We start from the raw sequence: 14,720 nt of genomic DNA on the forward strand, positions 1-14,720 counted from the left end.
AGGTGGGTTGTGGAGTGAGGCTGGGTGGGGCTGGCTTGGGTGAGCCTGCCCTAAGCCTCCATAAAAGCTCATAGGGTAGCTGTTTCAGCAGGGGTCAAAGGTCTGCTGTAGGCTTCTGGGGAAAGCTACCAGGGAGGGGCTGAAGTGGCCCTACCTGGCCAGAAAGTCTGCTTGTGGAGGTGGGGCCATCTGAAATTCACAATCTGGCTGTCAGGAGTGAGTTTCACTCTTCTCCCCCTCCCCTGCTCAGCAGTCTCCCTTCAGCATTTGCTGGCAGTCAGGAGCTCAAACCAGCTGAGCCCCCCCACAATGGCACTGTGGGCTGGGAGCTTCCCTGTCTAGGATCCTGCCCTGGGCTGAAAGCGTGTCCTTCCACTGGGGGGAGGGGGGGAGTGGTGCTCTGCAAGTGTGCTGCAGCTGGGACCCACACTGTGCTCTTCAGTTTTGCCCGTGTGGGCTCCCTTCCCTCCATGCCCATAAGCAATACAGTCAATCTTATGTGGCCTGTGGGCCTGTCCCTGAGTCCCTGAAGATCAATCCCTGACTATGCCAAGCAGAAGTTTGCTGGTCCGAAATTGCCTATGGGGTGCTCAAGCAGGTTTAATTTCCCTCTGCTTTGAGGTGCGCCATGTTCTGATGGAGCAGCCAGGCAAGCAGCACCAGGCAGGGTTGGTGAGTAGGGAGCTCCCAATCTGAGCACCCCTTAGTCTGCTGCATGTCTTTGAGAGGAAAGGCTTGGGGCCCATTCTCTCTGGAAGCCTTGGTGTGGTGGATGCACCAACAGAGGGGAGGCAGCCGTTCCTGAGAGCTCCTGCTCAATCTTCACTCTCAGCAGCCACAGGTTGGGGAGAAAGGGAGAAAAAGAGTCTGGATGGAGGAAAACTAGCACCTTGGTCATCTCTGTCGCTCTCTCTGGAAGGCAGCCTGCCTGGAATGTCCAGACTGTGAGATAACACAGATCCCCCAGGAACCAGCAGCCCCCGGTGGCTCCCACAGTCTGGGCCAGCGTTGGGAAATGTTTGTGTGGGAACCAGCAAGACAACAACTGAGGGACTAAAGCCCCCTGGGGTAGACAATGGTATGCAGTGGATGGGGAAGCAATATGGCGCTTCTCAGCTTGGGTCTGTGGCCACAGGAAGCGACCTGAAGGGGGTTGGCAGCCTGGTGCTCTGTCCCCAAGAAGCTCCCAGTTCACTGGCAGTAGCACCTTCTGGGCTGATGAGGGTGGAGAGGCTCTCCAGCCGCTCAGGAGCCTGCTGACTGCCAGAGATGTGAGGGAGGGAGAAACCACCCAGTCCACCCACCCCTTTTCCTGGACTCCAGGCCTCTCGGGGGTTGACCTCTGCTGATATCTTGCTCCTTCTTGTTCTGCTCCTCAACTTCTTCCCATGGAATCTCTGGTAGGTTCTGGCACTTTTCCCTTGGAATTACACCCAACCTATGTTTGTTTGTTTCTTTTTCATCTAAAACTTTTCCTTCTTTGTGAGATGATCTAGCAGCTGGTGTCTCTGGTCAGCCGTCTTGTCCCCTCTCTACAATTTCTTAATCTGTGTCCATTTCTGTCTATCTGTAAGTAGGTGCATTTGCAGAGCTGCTGTTTGAATATAAGGAACATGGTAAATACATATTAAAACATTAAATTTGATAGTTTTAAATCAAATTTTTGGCCCTTTCTTGATTTTAAATATATAAATATCTAGAAGCTATTGTTAAGTGTATATAATTTATTTTCAATATCTGACATGATGAGATCTGGTATGAATTTTTAGTAGTGGTTAAAACAATTTTTCCCATTTAAAAATAAAGCTCAATTATTTTCTTGCCAGCCAGTTTGTGAATTAGCTAATAATTACTGAGCCTTTACTAAAGACCAGGTGGTATTCTGACACTCTGATATTTTTGTGTCCTCCTAAAATTCTTTTAAGAAGAGGTAACTAAGCACAGAGAACCTAAGTGACTTGCCAAAGGCACACGGCTCTGTTAGAGTCTTTCCCTACGTTCACATTCATTGAAAGTAGCCTTAATTATTCACCCATGCTAGCTTTACAGCAACTTCTTAGATTATAGTTGCCTACATTTAAAAATATTTTCTGTTTTACAGCTCTGTCCCAAAGAAAAGAAAGTCTGGGTCCTCGGGTTGTATGTGTGTATGTTGTCATGACAGGTTTGTATGCTGAGTCATTTTGATTAACCTTTGAAATCTGTTGTTTTCATTTAAGGAAAACATCCTTGTAGAGCTTTCTTTTTATCGTTCAGCTCCAGCAATACACATAAAAGAAACAAAACCATATTTTTTTAACCTGGAAATTACACCCTTTTATGTTAGGCAGTCATTTTTCTTATACAGAATCAACTCTAGTTGATACAATTTGAGAAATATACATGTGAAATGCATTTTCTGAAGTGACATCTAGAATGAGCAACTTTTAAGGAAAAACAAATTTTAAGAAAAAAAGAACATGATACAAATCTAATTTTTACCGTTACATTGTGTGACAGCACTACTGATCAGACAAATTATACATTACCTCCTTACCATTTCCATCTTATTTGTGTATTTGTGCAGAAACATGTGTTTTCTTGTGTATGTGTGAGTTTTTTTTTTTTATTTTAAAGACTAAATTTTCTTTTTTTTTTTTTTTTTTTTTGAGACAGAGTCTCACTCTGTTGCCCGGGCTAGAGTGAGTGCCATGGCGTCAGCCTAGCTCACAGCAACCTCAAACTCCTGGGCTTAAGTGATCCTACCGCCTCAGCCTCCCGAGTAGCTGGGACTACAGGCATGCGCCACCATGCCCGGCTAATTTTTTGTATATGTATATTTTAGTTGTCCATATAATTTCTTTCTATTTTTAGTAGAGACGGGGTCTCGCTCTTGCTCAGGCTGGTCTCGAACTCCTGACCTCGAGCGATCCACCCGCCTCGGCCTCCCAGAGTGCTAGGATTACAGGCGTGAGCCACTGCGCTCGGCCTAAATTTTCTTTAGTGTTCTGAAACTGAACAACAGTAAGTGAATTGATTAATTAGGAAATGAGGATCACAGGTCCATTTTCATTATCAACCATAATAATTCATTCTAATTGAGCTTGTGTGTTTTATTATAATTAAAAATTATAAATAAGCATATGTTCTCTGGCTACAAAACGTATTGCTATATTTTATACACTCTAAGATGCCATCAGTTGTGAGACAAAACATTATTTTACATAACACTACAAAAGATTAGTGCTGCTGATTTAACTGTAATTCACATTTGACCTGAGAGATGTTAAAATGTGAAAAAAAATGTGTATATTGGAATTGATGTAATACGGTAGTATGTTCCAGTTCTTGCAACTGTTAATATTTAGACAAAAAATTATTTCATAGGCTGAGTGATCAATAGTTGGGTGGGTTTTATGATAAAGTATAACTGTAGATAGGCAAGTTCATTTAATTTCTAGTCACTATTTAAATGAATTGTATACAAAGCCAGCTTCGTCCTCTTTCGTCCTGGACTCCCTACACTTCTCTCCTCTTCTGTCTTCCTCTTAGGCACATGCGTCCTCTGACACTTTTCTATATGCCAGTGGGGTGGTTGGTAAGGGTAAAACAGTGCTGCTTCTTGATCAGAAATGTCCCTTAATCTTATGTTATAAAAGGAAATAAGAATTTATTTTAAATAATTATTGCTCAAAATAATTGCTCAAAATGTTTAAGGTTGTTGAAACAGCAATATTTTGTTTATAGTTTGTTAAATGCGTAAATTTGACTTACTTTTATTCCTTATATTTCTAAGAAATATAACTTTAAAATGGCAAATAATAGACAAGGAAAATACTTATTTGTTTTCAAAGAAGGAAGTTTTATGTAAGACTCTGTTATTCCTTTTTTCTATCCACTAGAGCTTGGGAAAATTACAGGATTGACAACTCTGGGGAGCAGCCCATGCTGTTGATGGTATTTCTAAGGCATTAGATGAAGTCCGGACATCTTGATGGCATTTCCAGCTATTTGTCCTTACATTGTTTACAGGGCTTTCTGGAGCCCATCTTCTGACCAGGAGATGGAAATTGCAGGAGAATAGGAGCATCCTATGTGCTACTTTTTTTAAAAAAAGGATATACTGTAATTCTTATTATGTGAGGGTGTTTATCTACAAATATGTTTTTAAATTATTTGCAATGTTAGAAGGTTAGAAATTACTAATGACAATCCCTCCTTTTTTAATTTACTCATTTTGGTAAGATATCGGAATAAAAAAAGCTACACTTGATCTTAGCCAAAAGGCTGAGAAGTGATAAAAATAATGTTTTTTTTCTTTTCTTTCACTCATATCTTCTGTTGTTGTTTACCTATAGCATTTTAAAATAATTTGCTTAACAATGTAAAAAGCAATTTTTTTAAACAAATTGTGTGTGTGTAAAACAGATCCATGCAAATCCAAAATTAAATTATTTCAAGGCATTTAAAGCCTGTTGCCTATGATTTCATCCTATACTCAACCTCAGCGGGCGAAATCACATGGGCGCGTTTGTGATGTAGTTTCTGATGAATGGCACCTGTCACAAAGAAAGTCAAAGCTTCCTTTGACAATGCCGCACGTGCAGGGCAGAGCATGCAGGAGGCTTTCGGGGAGAGAATCTAAGGAGCTTTGCCCGTTCTAAGAAGAACGATCTCTGTGAAATGGAAACACATACCAAAGATGAAGATATACTGTTCAAATATCAAGCTTTAATAATTTCTTCAAATATCTGTATATTAGTAATCTCTCAAAAATAGAGCTTAAAATGCATTACCCTGGTTTAATTCTCCCAGGTATTCTTAAACTTTCTTTTAAAATGGTTTGGGCCTGGGCGTGGTGTAATTCCAGCACTTTGGGAGGCCAAGGTAGAAGGATCACTTGAGGTCAGGAATTCATGACCAGCCTGGGCAACATCACAAGACCCATCTCTATAAAAAAGAAAAACCCTAGCCAGGCGTGGTGGCGGGCACCCCTAGTCCCAGGTACTCAGGACGCTGAGCCAGGAGGATCGCTGGACCTTGGGTGTTGGAGTTTGCAGTGAGCGATGGTCACGCCACCGCATTCCAGCCTGGGAGACAGAGTAAGTCTCTGCCTCAAAAAAAAAAAAAAAAATAGTTTGAGGTTAAAAAATGAAGACAATGTAGAGATTAATTAAGACTGCTATCCTCTTTTCTACCATGAACACTGTCTAGTTCTCACTTGGAGGTGGGAGTGAGAAGCTGTAGCTATACATCCCAGTGCAAAATGGGAAGGACGTCTTCTTGTACTAAAGAAATCATTCTCTGTGAAGGGTGGACTGAGGAGCTTCCCATGAGTTGCTTATCTGAGAAATCAGTTGGGTTCCAGCGTCATGACGATATGAACAAGCCCTAGTGGTGGTGTGTTTTTATTATTGTGTATCAAAACTTTGTGCTGATGATGTCGTACCCATAATTACATTAAGGTATGGAGAACTTCTGATATTTCAAGGAGTTGAAGGACAGAAGACAATCTTGTTCTGGGTAGTACAAACTGTTTGATTCCACAAAATTCGGGGCTGCTTGAGAGAAGGAGCTTTCTTACTTTCTCTTGTATTCATTCCCCTGCGGCACCATACTTTACAAACTTGGGAGTGGCTGACGCCTGGCTAACCTCTACTGAAAACATTTAATTCAGTCAGTTATTATTAATTTTTTCAATATTTTTCTCAGTTGAAGGAAACCAAAATACAGTAACTGTCTTACCAATTTAGTGGTTCTTTTGTTCAGTCCTCTGTTTAGTGGCAAATGAGATGTTTCATGCACAATACTGAGAAATTTTTCTAGATAACAAGTTCTTCAAGTGAGAATAGAAATGTGGCCTAATTTAGACTATGAAGATACATCAAAATATGTTTATTCACATGGCCCCCAAGAAGGAAGGTTGTAAACAAGGGCAAAAGAAGGTTTTATAAACATATGATGTCAAAAGATCCTATCTAATTCTTTCTCTTAAAGTAAGAAATGGTTGAGACATTATTTCTTATTCAAGTTTGTTTATCTATAAAGCCAGTAACAATCTTAAATTATCTCTCTTTAAAAGGATGAAAGTAAATGCTTCAGTTGCCTGAACAACTATGTCTGGGACATTCATTGCTTACATAACTCTTTTGTAATGTAACCTTATAAAATCTTTTAAATCACATTAAAACATAGAAACAATTTCTATCTGATCAATGTTAATGTCACATGGCCCAGTTTTAAAACTGGACAGCCAATTAGTCGTGTCATCTTATTTTGTAATAGATATATAATAAGTGCAGTGCAACATTTTTCCATCTTAGATAGGTTTTGGGGTACCATTCCAACACCCATGTTACACTTTTGCCTAGTTTATACCATGGGCCTTCATTTTATTTTAAATAGCAAATGAAGAATTAGGTACTTGAGCACTCTTGCATACTTGTTGAAACTTCTTTTTTTTAAAAGATTTTGTGAATGTAGGGGAGGTATTTTAAAAGAAAAAAATCGTGTCTGGGAGAACTGGAAACCTTTGCCTGTGGTCATAGAATTCTGGGAATTTGGTCCATTATAAGTTGAGGTAGGATGCCCTCTGAAAACATTAGTTCAGCTTACTCTGAAGAATGGACTAGATAGGGAGCAATTTTTACTAGCATTAACCTTCAGAGAAAAGCATAGTTGTGAAATCATTTTTGGAATTAAACAAAACACACTGTTTACATGTATGCACCAAGTGATGGAGTCACTGATGTTGTGATTTCTAGAAACATTTGGTTTCTGTGTTCAGACTTTGCTGTTTGAACATCTGCTGCACTTTCCCTTCTATCTCCGAGCATCGGCACCCACATCCGTGGTGTACGCCCCACTTTCAGACCGTCTGAGATTGCAGTAAGTGGATCCATCATCTCATCTCTAAGCCCTTAACAGCAATTGCTTGGTTCGACTCCCTGGACTTGCTTCTCGGTGGCACAGGACATGATAAACACACGAAAGTATCAACAACAAAAGGGAATTGAATTGTGTTTAGCAAATATTTTGGCACAAGATTGGTAGGCATACTTGGAAGGGTGTGAAAGATATTATAGCAACAATTAGCAATAACAATTTAGTGTCTTCACAAATATTGCAAGTCTTATAATTATTCAAAATCATTCTTACCTCACCATCTTAATAATGAATACTTTCTTGGTACGTCTATGTGCTTGGTCCAATCCTCACTACTTTATATAGACTAATGCACTGAAACTAAAATGAGTGGGTTTTATCCCCTTGTTACAGAAAAAGGAAAACACGACACTGAGCAGTTAAAAACTAGTCCAAGATTACTAACCAGTAAGTGGTGGTGTTGGGATGCAAGCCCAGGACACAGACTGGGGACTCTTCTTTATGGCAGATAATTATGGTTGCATGAAAGAGCTCTTGGAATTTCCATCATGAAAATATAATTTAAATCATCCTACTTATGAGCCATTGCCTGTTAGAAAAACTGTAAGTATAGAAGAACTACAACTATTAACCAATAACAAGTGGCATCACAATGGTTAATCCTGGTTGAAAATGAGCATTAGCAAATTGCAAATATGGGCTGATAATGAACGTGCAAGACTCTGAAATAATTTAAAATTTGGTAGTTATATTTTTCCGCCCGATTTAAACCACTAGAAAAATGTCATGTTAATTAGGTAATTTTACAATGGGTTAAAGTTAACCCAAATCTTTCTAGAAAATTAAATCTTAATTGTCCACTATAGATGATTCTTCAGTCAACCCCACACTCACATGTTAATAATCTAACACACGAGCTACTCGTCCCTTCCCATGGTGGGGTGAACGTCCTGGATCAGCCTGACTTGTCCATGTCCCCCTCAGGTGTTGGGCTCTTTTAACCATATCCAGGATGGAGAGATAAAAATGTGTATGTAGTATTGAGGAAATTAGAAATGCACTAGGACTATGAATTAAGAATAGCATATGATCATTTGTTAAGTGACTTCTTTGTTTTCTTTCTTTAAAAAAGAATTTTCTTTTATAATTCAAAATATTATGTATAATTTTAAAAATTAAAGCTAATATAATCCCACACATAAAACTTCATTGTCTTAAACCAGAATAGACTTATTTATGTTTCCCAAAGAGAATGAGGGATGTTCCCAGGCACCACCCGTCCCCTCAGAGTTGAAGTCTAAGGCGTCTTCAGAAATCCTGCAGAAAGACAGGGTATTCATCTCTTCAGGTTATAGCCAGTAATCATCTCATTGTCTGCTTTGCAAACAAGTTAGTACTGCGGCTTATCACTTTTTTCAGCTAGTTGTAAAATATACTACTTCAGATTCTTTACTAAATTATTTTTTAGCTGGACCCTAAAACCATAGTACAGTTTTAGGACAAGACAATAGGCAAATTATTCTGTTGGTAAACAGTATAAGTTCCTTCTGCAAACATTTTATTATTGGCTCTGAAAGATACACAGAAAAAGCTAGAAGTTTAAGAGCGCCTAAGATAAAGATAAAAGTGAAAAGAAAAGTTACTTTCTGGTAGTAACTCAATTTTCCTAGTTGTTTTGAGCCCACATGAGAACCTCGGACTGTCCAGCCGTATGTGGAGACATGCAGACAGCATTGCTTCTCATTTCATTCTCTACGCGTCCACCCGCCCAGGTAACCAAGGCAACAGGTCACACACAGGTAGATACCTGGAGTGCAGAGCTCGCAGTTAGCGGCCACAAGTAACTTCTTTTGTGACCTACTAAGTAGTGTATTAGGAGAGATGAGATTTGGGCCTCGCAGGTTTGGTGACTGGGGTGAGCCCTTGGGACCAGGGCAGGGGTAGACACCGAGGCACTGCCACGAATAGACCCACACACACGCGGTGCACATCAGACCTCAGTGACATTCGTTTCCAAGCTGTGAGGTTACCGAGGAGGGAGCCTTACCCGGGCCTTCTGCTCCATCTCTAGCATTAATCTTTCATGTTGCTCAGCTATGGCCAGTGTCGCAGAATGGACCTTCTGATAGATCATTTCTCCTTCCCTTGTTTGAAAAGTGAACAGTCCTTCTCCTGTGTCACACATTCTGTGAGAACAGAGATAGGGAAAGAGATGGGTCTCCATGTGAAACAGTTTTCCACGTCCAAGATGCCCTTGCCCTTGTGTTACCTCCTCCTCCTTAACTTTCACGGGAGTTAGTGAAGCAGATTTCTCCTCGACCAAACCAACCAAAACGCGCTTCTTTAAATGGGGCAGGAGAATAGAACTAAGGGTGACAATGATATTTGGATCTTTAAAGATGAAGTGTTCACAATATTGTAAAGGAACAGGTAAAAAGTGTTTTAGGCAATGGCAGTGCATGCCTTAATATTTAAAGAATAAATGCCAATCGTTATTTTCTTTAAGGATTTTCAAGTTTGTGATATAATATAGCACTATCAGCTATGAGTTGACTGAATTTAAAGAACTTAAGAAAAATCTGCAGTTTTTTCTCAGTGGAACCAAGGAGAAGACGATACATTTTTAAATACATTTTTAGTTTTATGCATTTTTTTAGTTTATGGATTTGCATACTTGGGCTGAATCTTTTATTAAAACTGAGTAATTCGTAAGCAAATCTTGGTATAGCCTAGGGCACAACACAGCATAAAGGAGACTCAATTTGAATATGAGAATATTTGGGTTGAACTTTGTCTCTGCCACTTACCAGCAGTGTGATCTTGGGCAAGTTATTCAACTTACCTATACCCACTTTCTACTCCTCTAAAAAAGAAATAATAATAGGACGCATCTCATAAGATTCTTACAAAGGTTAAAAGAGTTGACACAAAAAATATTTATAGCACTGATTAGCACATATTAGGTGCTAATAAATAGCTAATAAAAATATTAGCTATTACTACTTTCATTATAGAGAAAATTTTTAACTAATCTAAATATCTGCCATAAAGAAATGGCTGGATTAATTATAGTATTTTTATTTGCTATTGTGATACAGACTATTATGCTATTATGATACAATATTGTGGACAGGATATTATGCAGCTATTACTGTTATTTCTGAAAGTCTATAATAGCATTAAAATTCTTAAATGCTGAAAACAATGAGAATACAAATTCTTTTTCAATTATCTAATTATCTTTTTAAATTATAATTTTTCACTGGAAAAAACTCACTGACAAGTTGTCAGTCAGTAGGATTATAGGTACATTTTATTAACAAAAATAATTCTGAAATGAAAAAATATTTTGAAAATAATTGAAGGACTTCAAAAAGATGCACCCGGTGTCAATATGATGTTAATATTCATATATTGGATATTAACTGGATGTCTGTGCTGTTGGTTTTCAGGTTGTAACATCAAAATATTCATGAGGACAAACTATTTCTTCAAGCACCAAAAAGATTTTAGATTCTTATCTACTATTCTCCAAGGAATTTTTAATAGAAAAGAAATGTCTCAAGAGGCTTTAGACATTACAGAGGCTGCAACTGTGATCCCTTAGGGCCTCATAGAGCCAGCACTTAGCTTCTCTGAAAGAGCTCTTAATAAAATCCACACAGCGTGAAATGGAAAGTCTAGAGGGAAAAATGAAGAGTTTTCACAAAGTGAAACAAATGAGCTTTCTTTGTTGATTCAGAGGAGTAAGGAAATCCAACAGCGGCAGCAGCAAAACCATTGATAAGTAGTGGGTGCATCTTGTTTGAAGTTGGGTTTTGTTCACTGGCATCTGAAAACCACTGCTTTTTAGCCTTTGGAAATGAGCTAATGAAGAAACAAATTGTTATTTCATATTCAGTGATTGAGATGTAAGGCTCTAATGCCTGTCCATTTTTGGGGACCTAACTCTGCCCAGTAGGGGAGTTTGAATGCTTACAGGAGGGTTTTATTTTTTTTTTAGTCTCTGAAATAAAAACTACTGTAAACTTCATCCTTTGTTCAAGAAATAAGTCACTTAAAATATTAACATAAAAAGTAAAGAAACTTTAAGTAGAAGATGCTCTTTCTTCAATGTTTGTACTTAAGCCAAGCTGAAGGTCATGTTCATGACTTTTGTCAGCCTTGCTGGAATAGCTTAGGTTTCCCTGGATATTGTTTAAAATGTGGTTTTGGGGGGCTGTTAGGGAACAGATACAGAGACTTTTTCATATCTGTCTAAATGGTTTCGTGGCAGCAAGCCAATACCGGAGGAGATGATGAGGAGAAGCATGAAATAATTTAGATGGCTTTTGACTTGGTCCTCGAGCCATGGTCCCCAGACCAGCAGCATCTGCCTGACTGCCAAGCCCGAATCTGCATTGTAACAATTCCCCGGGTGATTCACATGCACATTACAGTTTAACACTCACTGGCCTACAGACTCTTTCAGCAGGCCAACATTTCATTGAAGAAGAGTGGAAGATGACATGAGGGACCCAAATGAGGACATATTAGAGGCCATATTTTACAGCTCTTTCAGACTGTGATATATAAAACTGAAGGTTAGAAAGGAAGAAATATGACAAAAAGGGCAAACAACTCCAAAGAATTTTGTCCTTCATTTGGGAAAAGCAAAAACAGAGGTGTTTAGTCACACTTGCATCTCCTAACTCTGGGGCCACCAACATACACATTCCTTAGTTGCATTCATTTTCGGAAAAAGTGAAAACATAAATGATGTTTGTTTGTCCTGACTCCAAACTAGAATCCTATTGATGTCTGTATTACAAATGTTTTTGCTATTCATATGAAACTTATTGGTACAAAGTTAATATTTTTTCTTATCTAAAATAAAATGATGAAAAATATAATTCTTCCAGCTCTGAGGAATAGTCTAGGGCCTCATAAAAATTCTAAGAGGTAAATAGGACTGACATACTGATTTTCAGGGTTTTTTTTTTTTTTGACATTGTGATATAGGGAAATTATTACAGTATAAGACTCAAAATACTAGGACACAGATTTCTACCATCATGGCATGAGCTGCTGTAAAAATTTATCACGGAGTTTTCAAGTGGGTACTCTAAGCCAGGCACTGTCTTGGGCTTGGGGGTGAATATGAGGGAAAAATACACAAGGTCCATTGCCTCTGAGGCTTTTCAAGTAGTGGGGGAAGAAAAGCATTGGTCAAAGAATCACACGTTACTATAGTATGTGCTGCTGGGGAGGAGCAAAGGGCCATGAAGAAGGCAACGTGGGATTGACCTGGGAGAGTTATTTTACCTATTGACTCCTCATCTATACAATAGGACAACAGGGTTTTTGTCACAGGTTTTTGTTTATTTGTTTGTTTGTTTAATTAAATGAAGTATGTATGTGATAGTGGTCAGGAAAGGGTTAATTTAGCAGGTCTGTGTTACTCAAACCCTGCACATTCCAAAGAATCCTGTTTTCAGGATGGATCCTTTGCTGGTTTCTGGGATATAACCTCTGCGCTTTTGGAATATTCTGCCTATTTCTGTAAGTCGTAGGCCTGGGGCCATGAGGTACCAGTGTGACCAGATCAATTTATTCTAACAATGCGACTTGAGGATAAATGCCTGTTTTTACTCTGATGGAGGCTGGAATCTTAAATAGCTGAGGTCAGTCCTGGGGGTGCTGCATGCCTACATGTCAGACCCCCAATAAAAACCCTGGACACCAAGGCTCAGGGGAGCTTCCCTGGCTGACTGCACTTCATGTGTTGTCACACAGCATTGCGGGGAGAGTTAGGTGTGTCCTCATGCAGCACCGCTGGGCGTGGGGAGGGGGCGGCTGGAAGCTTTGCCTGGTCTTCATCTCTTGTGCCTTTTCCCTTTGTTGATTTTAATCCTTGTCTCTTGCTGCAGTAAACCATACTGTGAGTATGGTATCTTTTCTTAGTCTTAGGAGTCTTTTAGAGAGTCCCTGGTCCAGAGGCTGGTCTTGGGAACGCCTTCCTCTGAGACAGCCAGCAGGTGGGAGGTTGTCAATATATTTAAATACAGTAAGAATCTAAAAATCCTAGTCTTTTCTCTAAATGGCTGTTTTTCACATTATATTCTTCTAGGGAATCTAAGAGAGGATCCTCTCTTTATCCCACCTCACCCCTCGCATCCAGAATCACTTGAAATAACAGTACTGTTAGTCTTGTCTCTGCTGTGTTCTAATAAATAATGGAGAGCTGGAAATCCTGGGGAGATGTAAGCATTCGTAGGAAACTGAACTCCAAGTGAGGCACCCCATAGTTTCCTTCCGAGGGACAAACAGCCCTGACATATGGTGCCCTGGAGGAATTTTCCTGGAGCAAAGTCCCTAGCATGTTACTATTAGCCCACACCTTCCTTTTTCTGCCTGTAAATCTCTACAAAACTTGGCTCTCTATGGAACTACTTCAAAATGAGTCTGTCTTCCAAACGACACACACAAGAACTCTACCAAGTCAAAAATTAAGGAGACACTTTACTTTTAAAAAGTAAGCATAGATACTTTAAAAGAATTCGTTGTAGGTCTCTAGATAAAATTTTGTTGCAGATGAATTAGTTGACCTCTGGCAATTTTATCCATCTTCACAGCTGTATACTTTCATTCTCACTCTATGTTTTGCAATACTGTGTACATATTTAATAACAGAATATTTATCCTTCATGCACACAGAAATTTTAAACTCTCAGCAATGGAGTGAGCAGGAGCATGTTCCTGAAAACCCAGTGGTGTTTCTATTCAGTATTTAAAATTTAATGTTTAATTATAGAAAGTAATGAAATTCTTTAAAGCACAGCTTTTCTGCAGAGCAGTTAAAACCAATTAACACTTTAATTCTGTTAACAGTTTAATCTTCATTGTCATTTAACGATGTTAGCATTTTACTTTTTTAGCTGCTATGAAAAGATTGGTTACTCTGGTGAGTCAGACTTTGATCTGTGCTGAGAAACTCTGAGAAAAATGGACAGACTAAAGCAACAGTATAGAAAGTCAAGAAATAGACACAATTCATATGAGAGTTAAATATGTGATCAAAGGAGAATCTCAAATCAGTGAGGGAAAAGTAGACTCTTCAAGAAACTGTGCTGGATGCTAGCCATTTGGGAAAAAACGTGTGAATCCAGGTTTCCAACTCCACTGATATAAATTCCAGACAAAGCAAATGAAAAAAGTACTAGAAGAAATTATCGAAAAATTTCTATATAAACTCAGAATGGAGAAGGGATTTTAAGCTAGCATTCAAATCAAAGAGTCACCAAAAAAAGTTGGATGAATCTGCCTGTGAAAATATTTAAAAAAGAAAGAAATCGTAAGATATCCTATGGCAAATAAAAACTGGAAATATATTTGAAACTCACAAAACTGATAATTTCTCATCTATAAAATAGGTATGATGTTAGTACTTTGATGTCAAACATGGAGTTGAGCATTAAATGAATTAATGTATATAAATCCTACAGCAATGCCTGTAATTTATTATTATTATTCACTGACTACTACTAGCATTACCACTATTACCACTACTACTGAAATAGTAAAATACACTAAAATATGTTCCTAAACGAAAAGATAAGGTGAAAATAATATGAATAGCATGCTAACATTTATGTAAAAAAGTATGTGGGACAAAATTGCAGTTAATTGGGAGAAATAAGTTCAAGAGATCTATTGTACAACATGGTGACTATCGTCAATAGCAACATGTTGTATTCTTTAAAAATACTAGGACAGTGGGTAAGTGTTCTCACCACAAAACAATAACTATGTGAGTTAATGCATATGTTAATTAACTAGATTTAGTAATTCCACAATGTATATAGACTTTAAAACAT

The 14,720-nt window shown here is 38.6% G+C and overlaps 1 protein-coding gene across 1 annotated transcript in view; it reads right to left on the reverse strand.

Moving 5' to 3' along the window:
* Nucleotides 1-14,720, reverse strand: part of DOK6 (docking protein 6) — a 313,999-nt gene that overhangs the window by 82,902 nt on the left and 216,377 nt on the right. Inside the window, exon 6 of the mRNA XM_069467878.1 lies at nucleotides 8,912-9,050. Coding sequence (XP_069323979.1) covers nucleotides 8,912-9,050 — 139 coding nt within the window. The remainder of the gene's footprint in view (nucleotides 1-8,911; nucleotides 9,051-14,720) is intronic.

The sequence above is a fragment of the Eulemur rufifrons genome, chromosome 5 (genome assembly GCF_041146395.1).
Source record: "Eulemur rufifrons isolate Redbay chromosome 5, OSU_ERuf_1, whole genome shotgun sequence".
Classification (NCBI taxonomy): domain Eukaryota; kingdom Metazoa; phylum Chordata; class Mammalia; order Primates; family Lemuridae; genus Eulemur; species Eulemur rufifrons.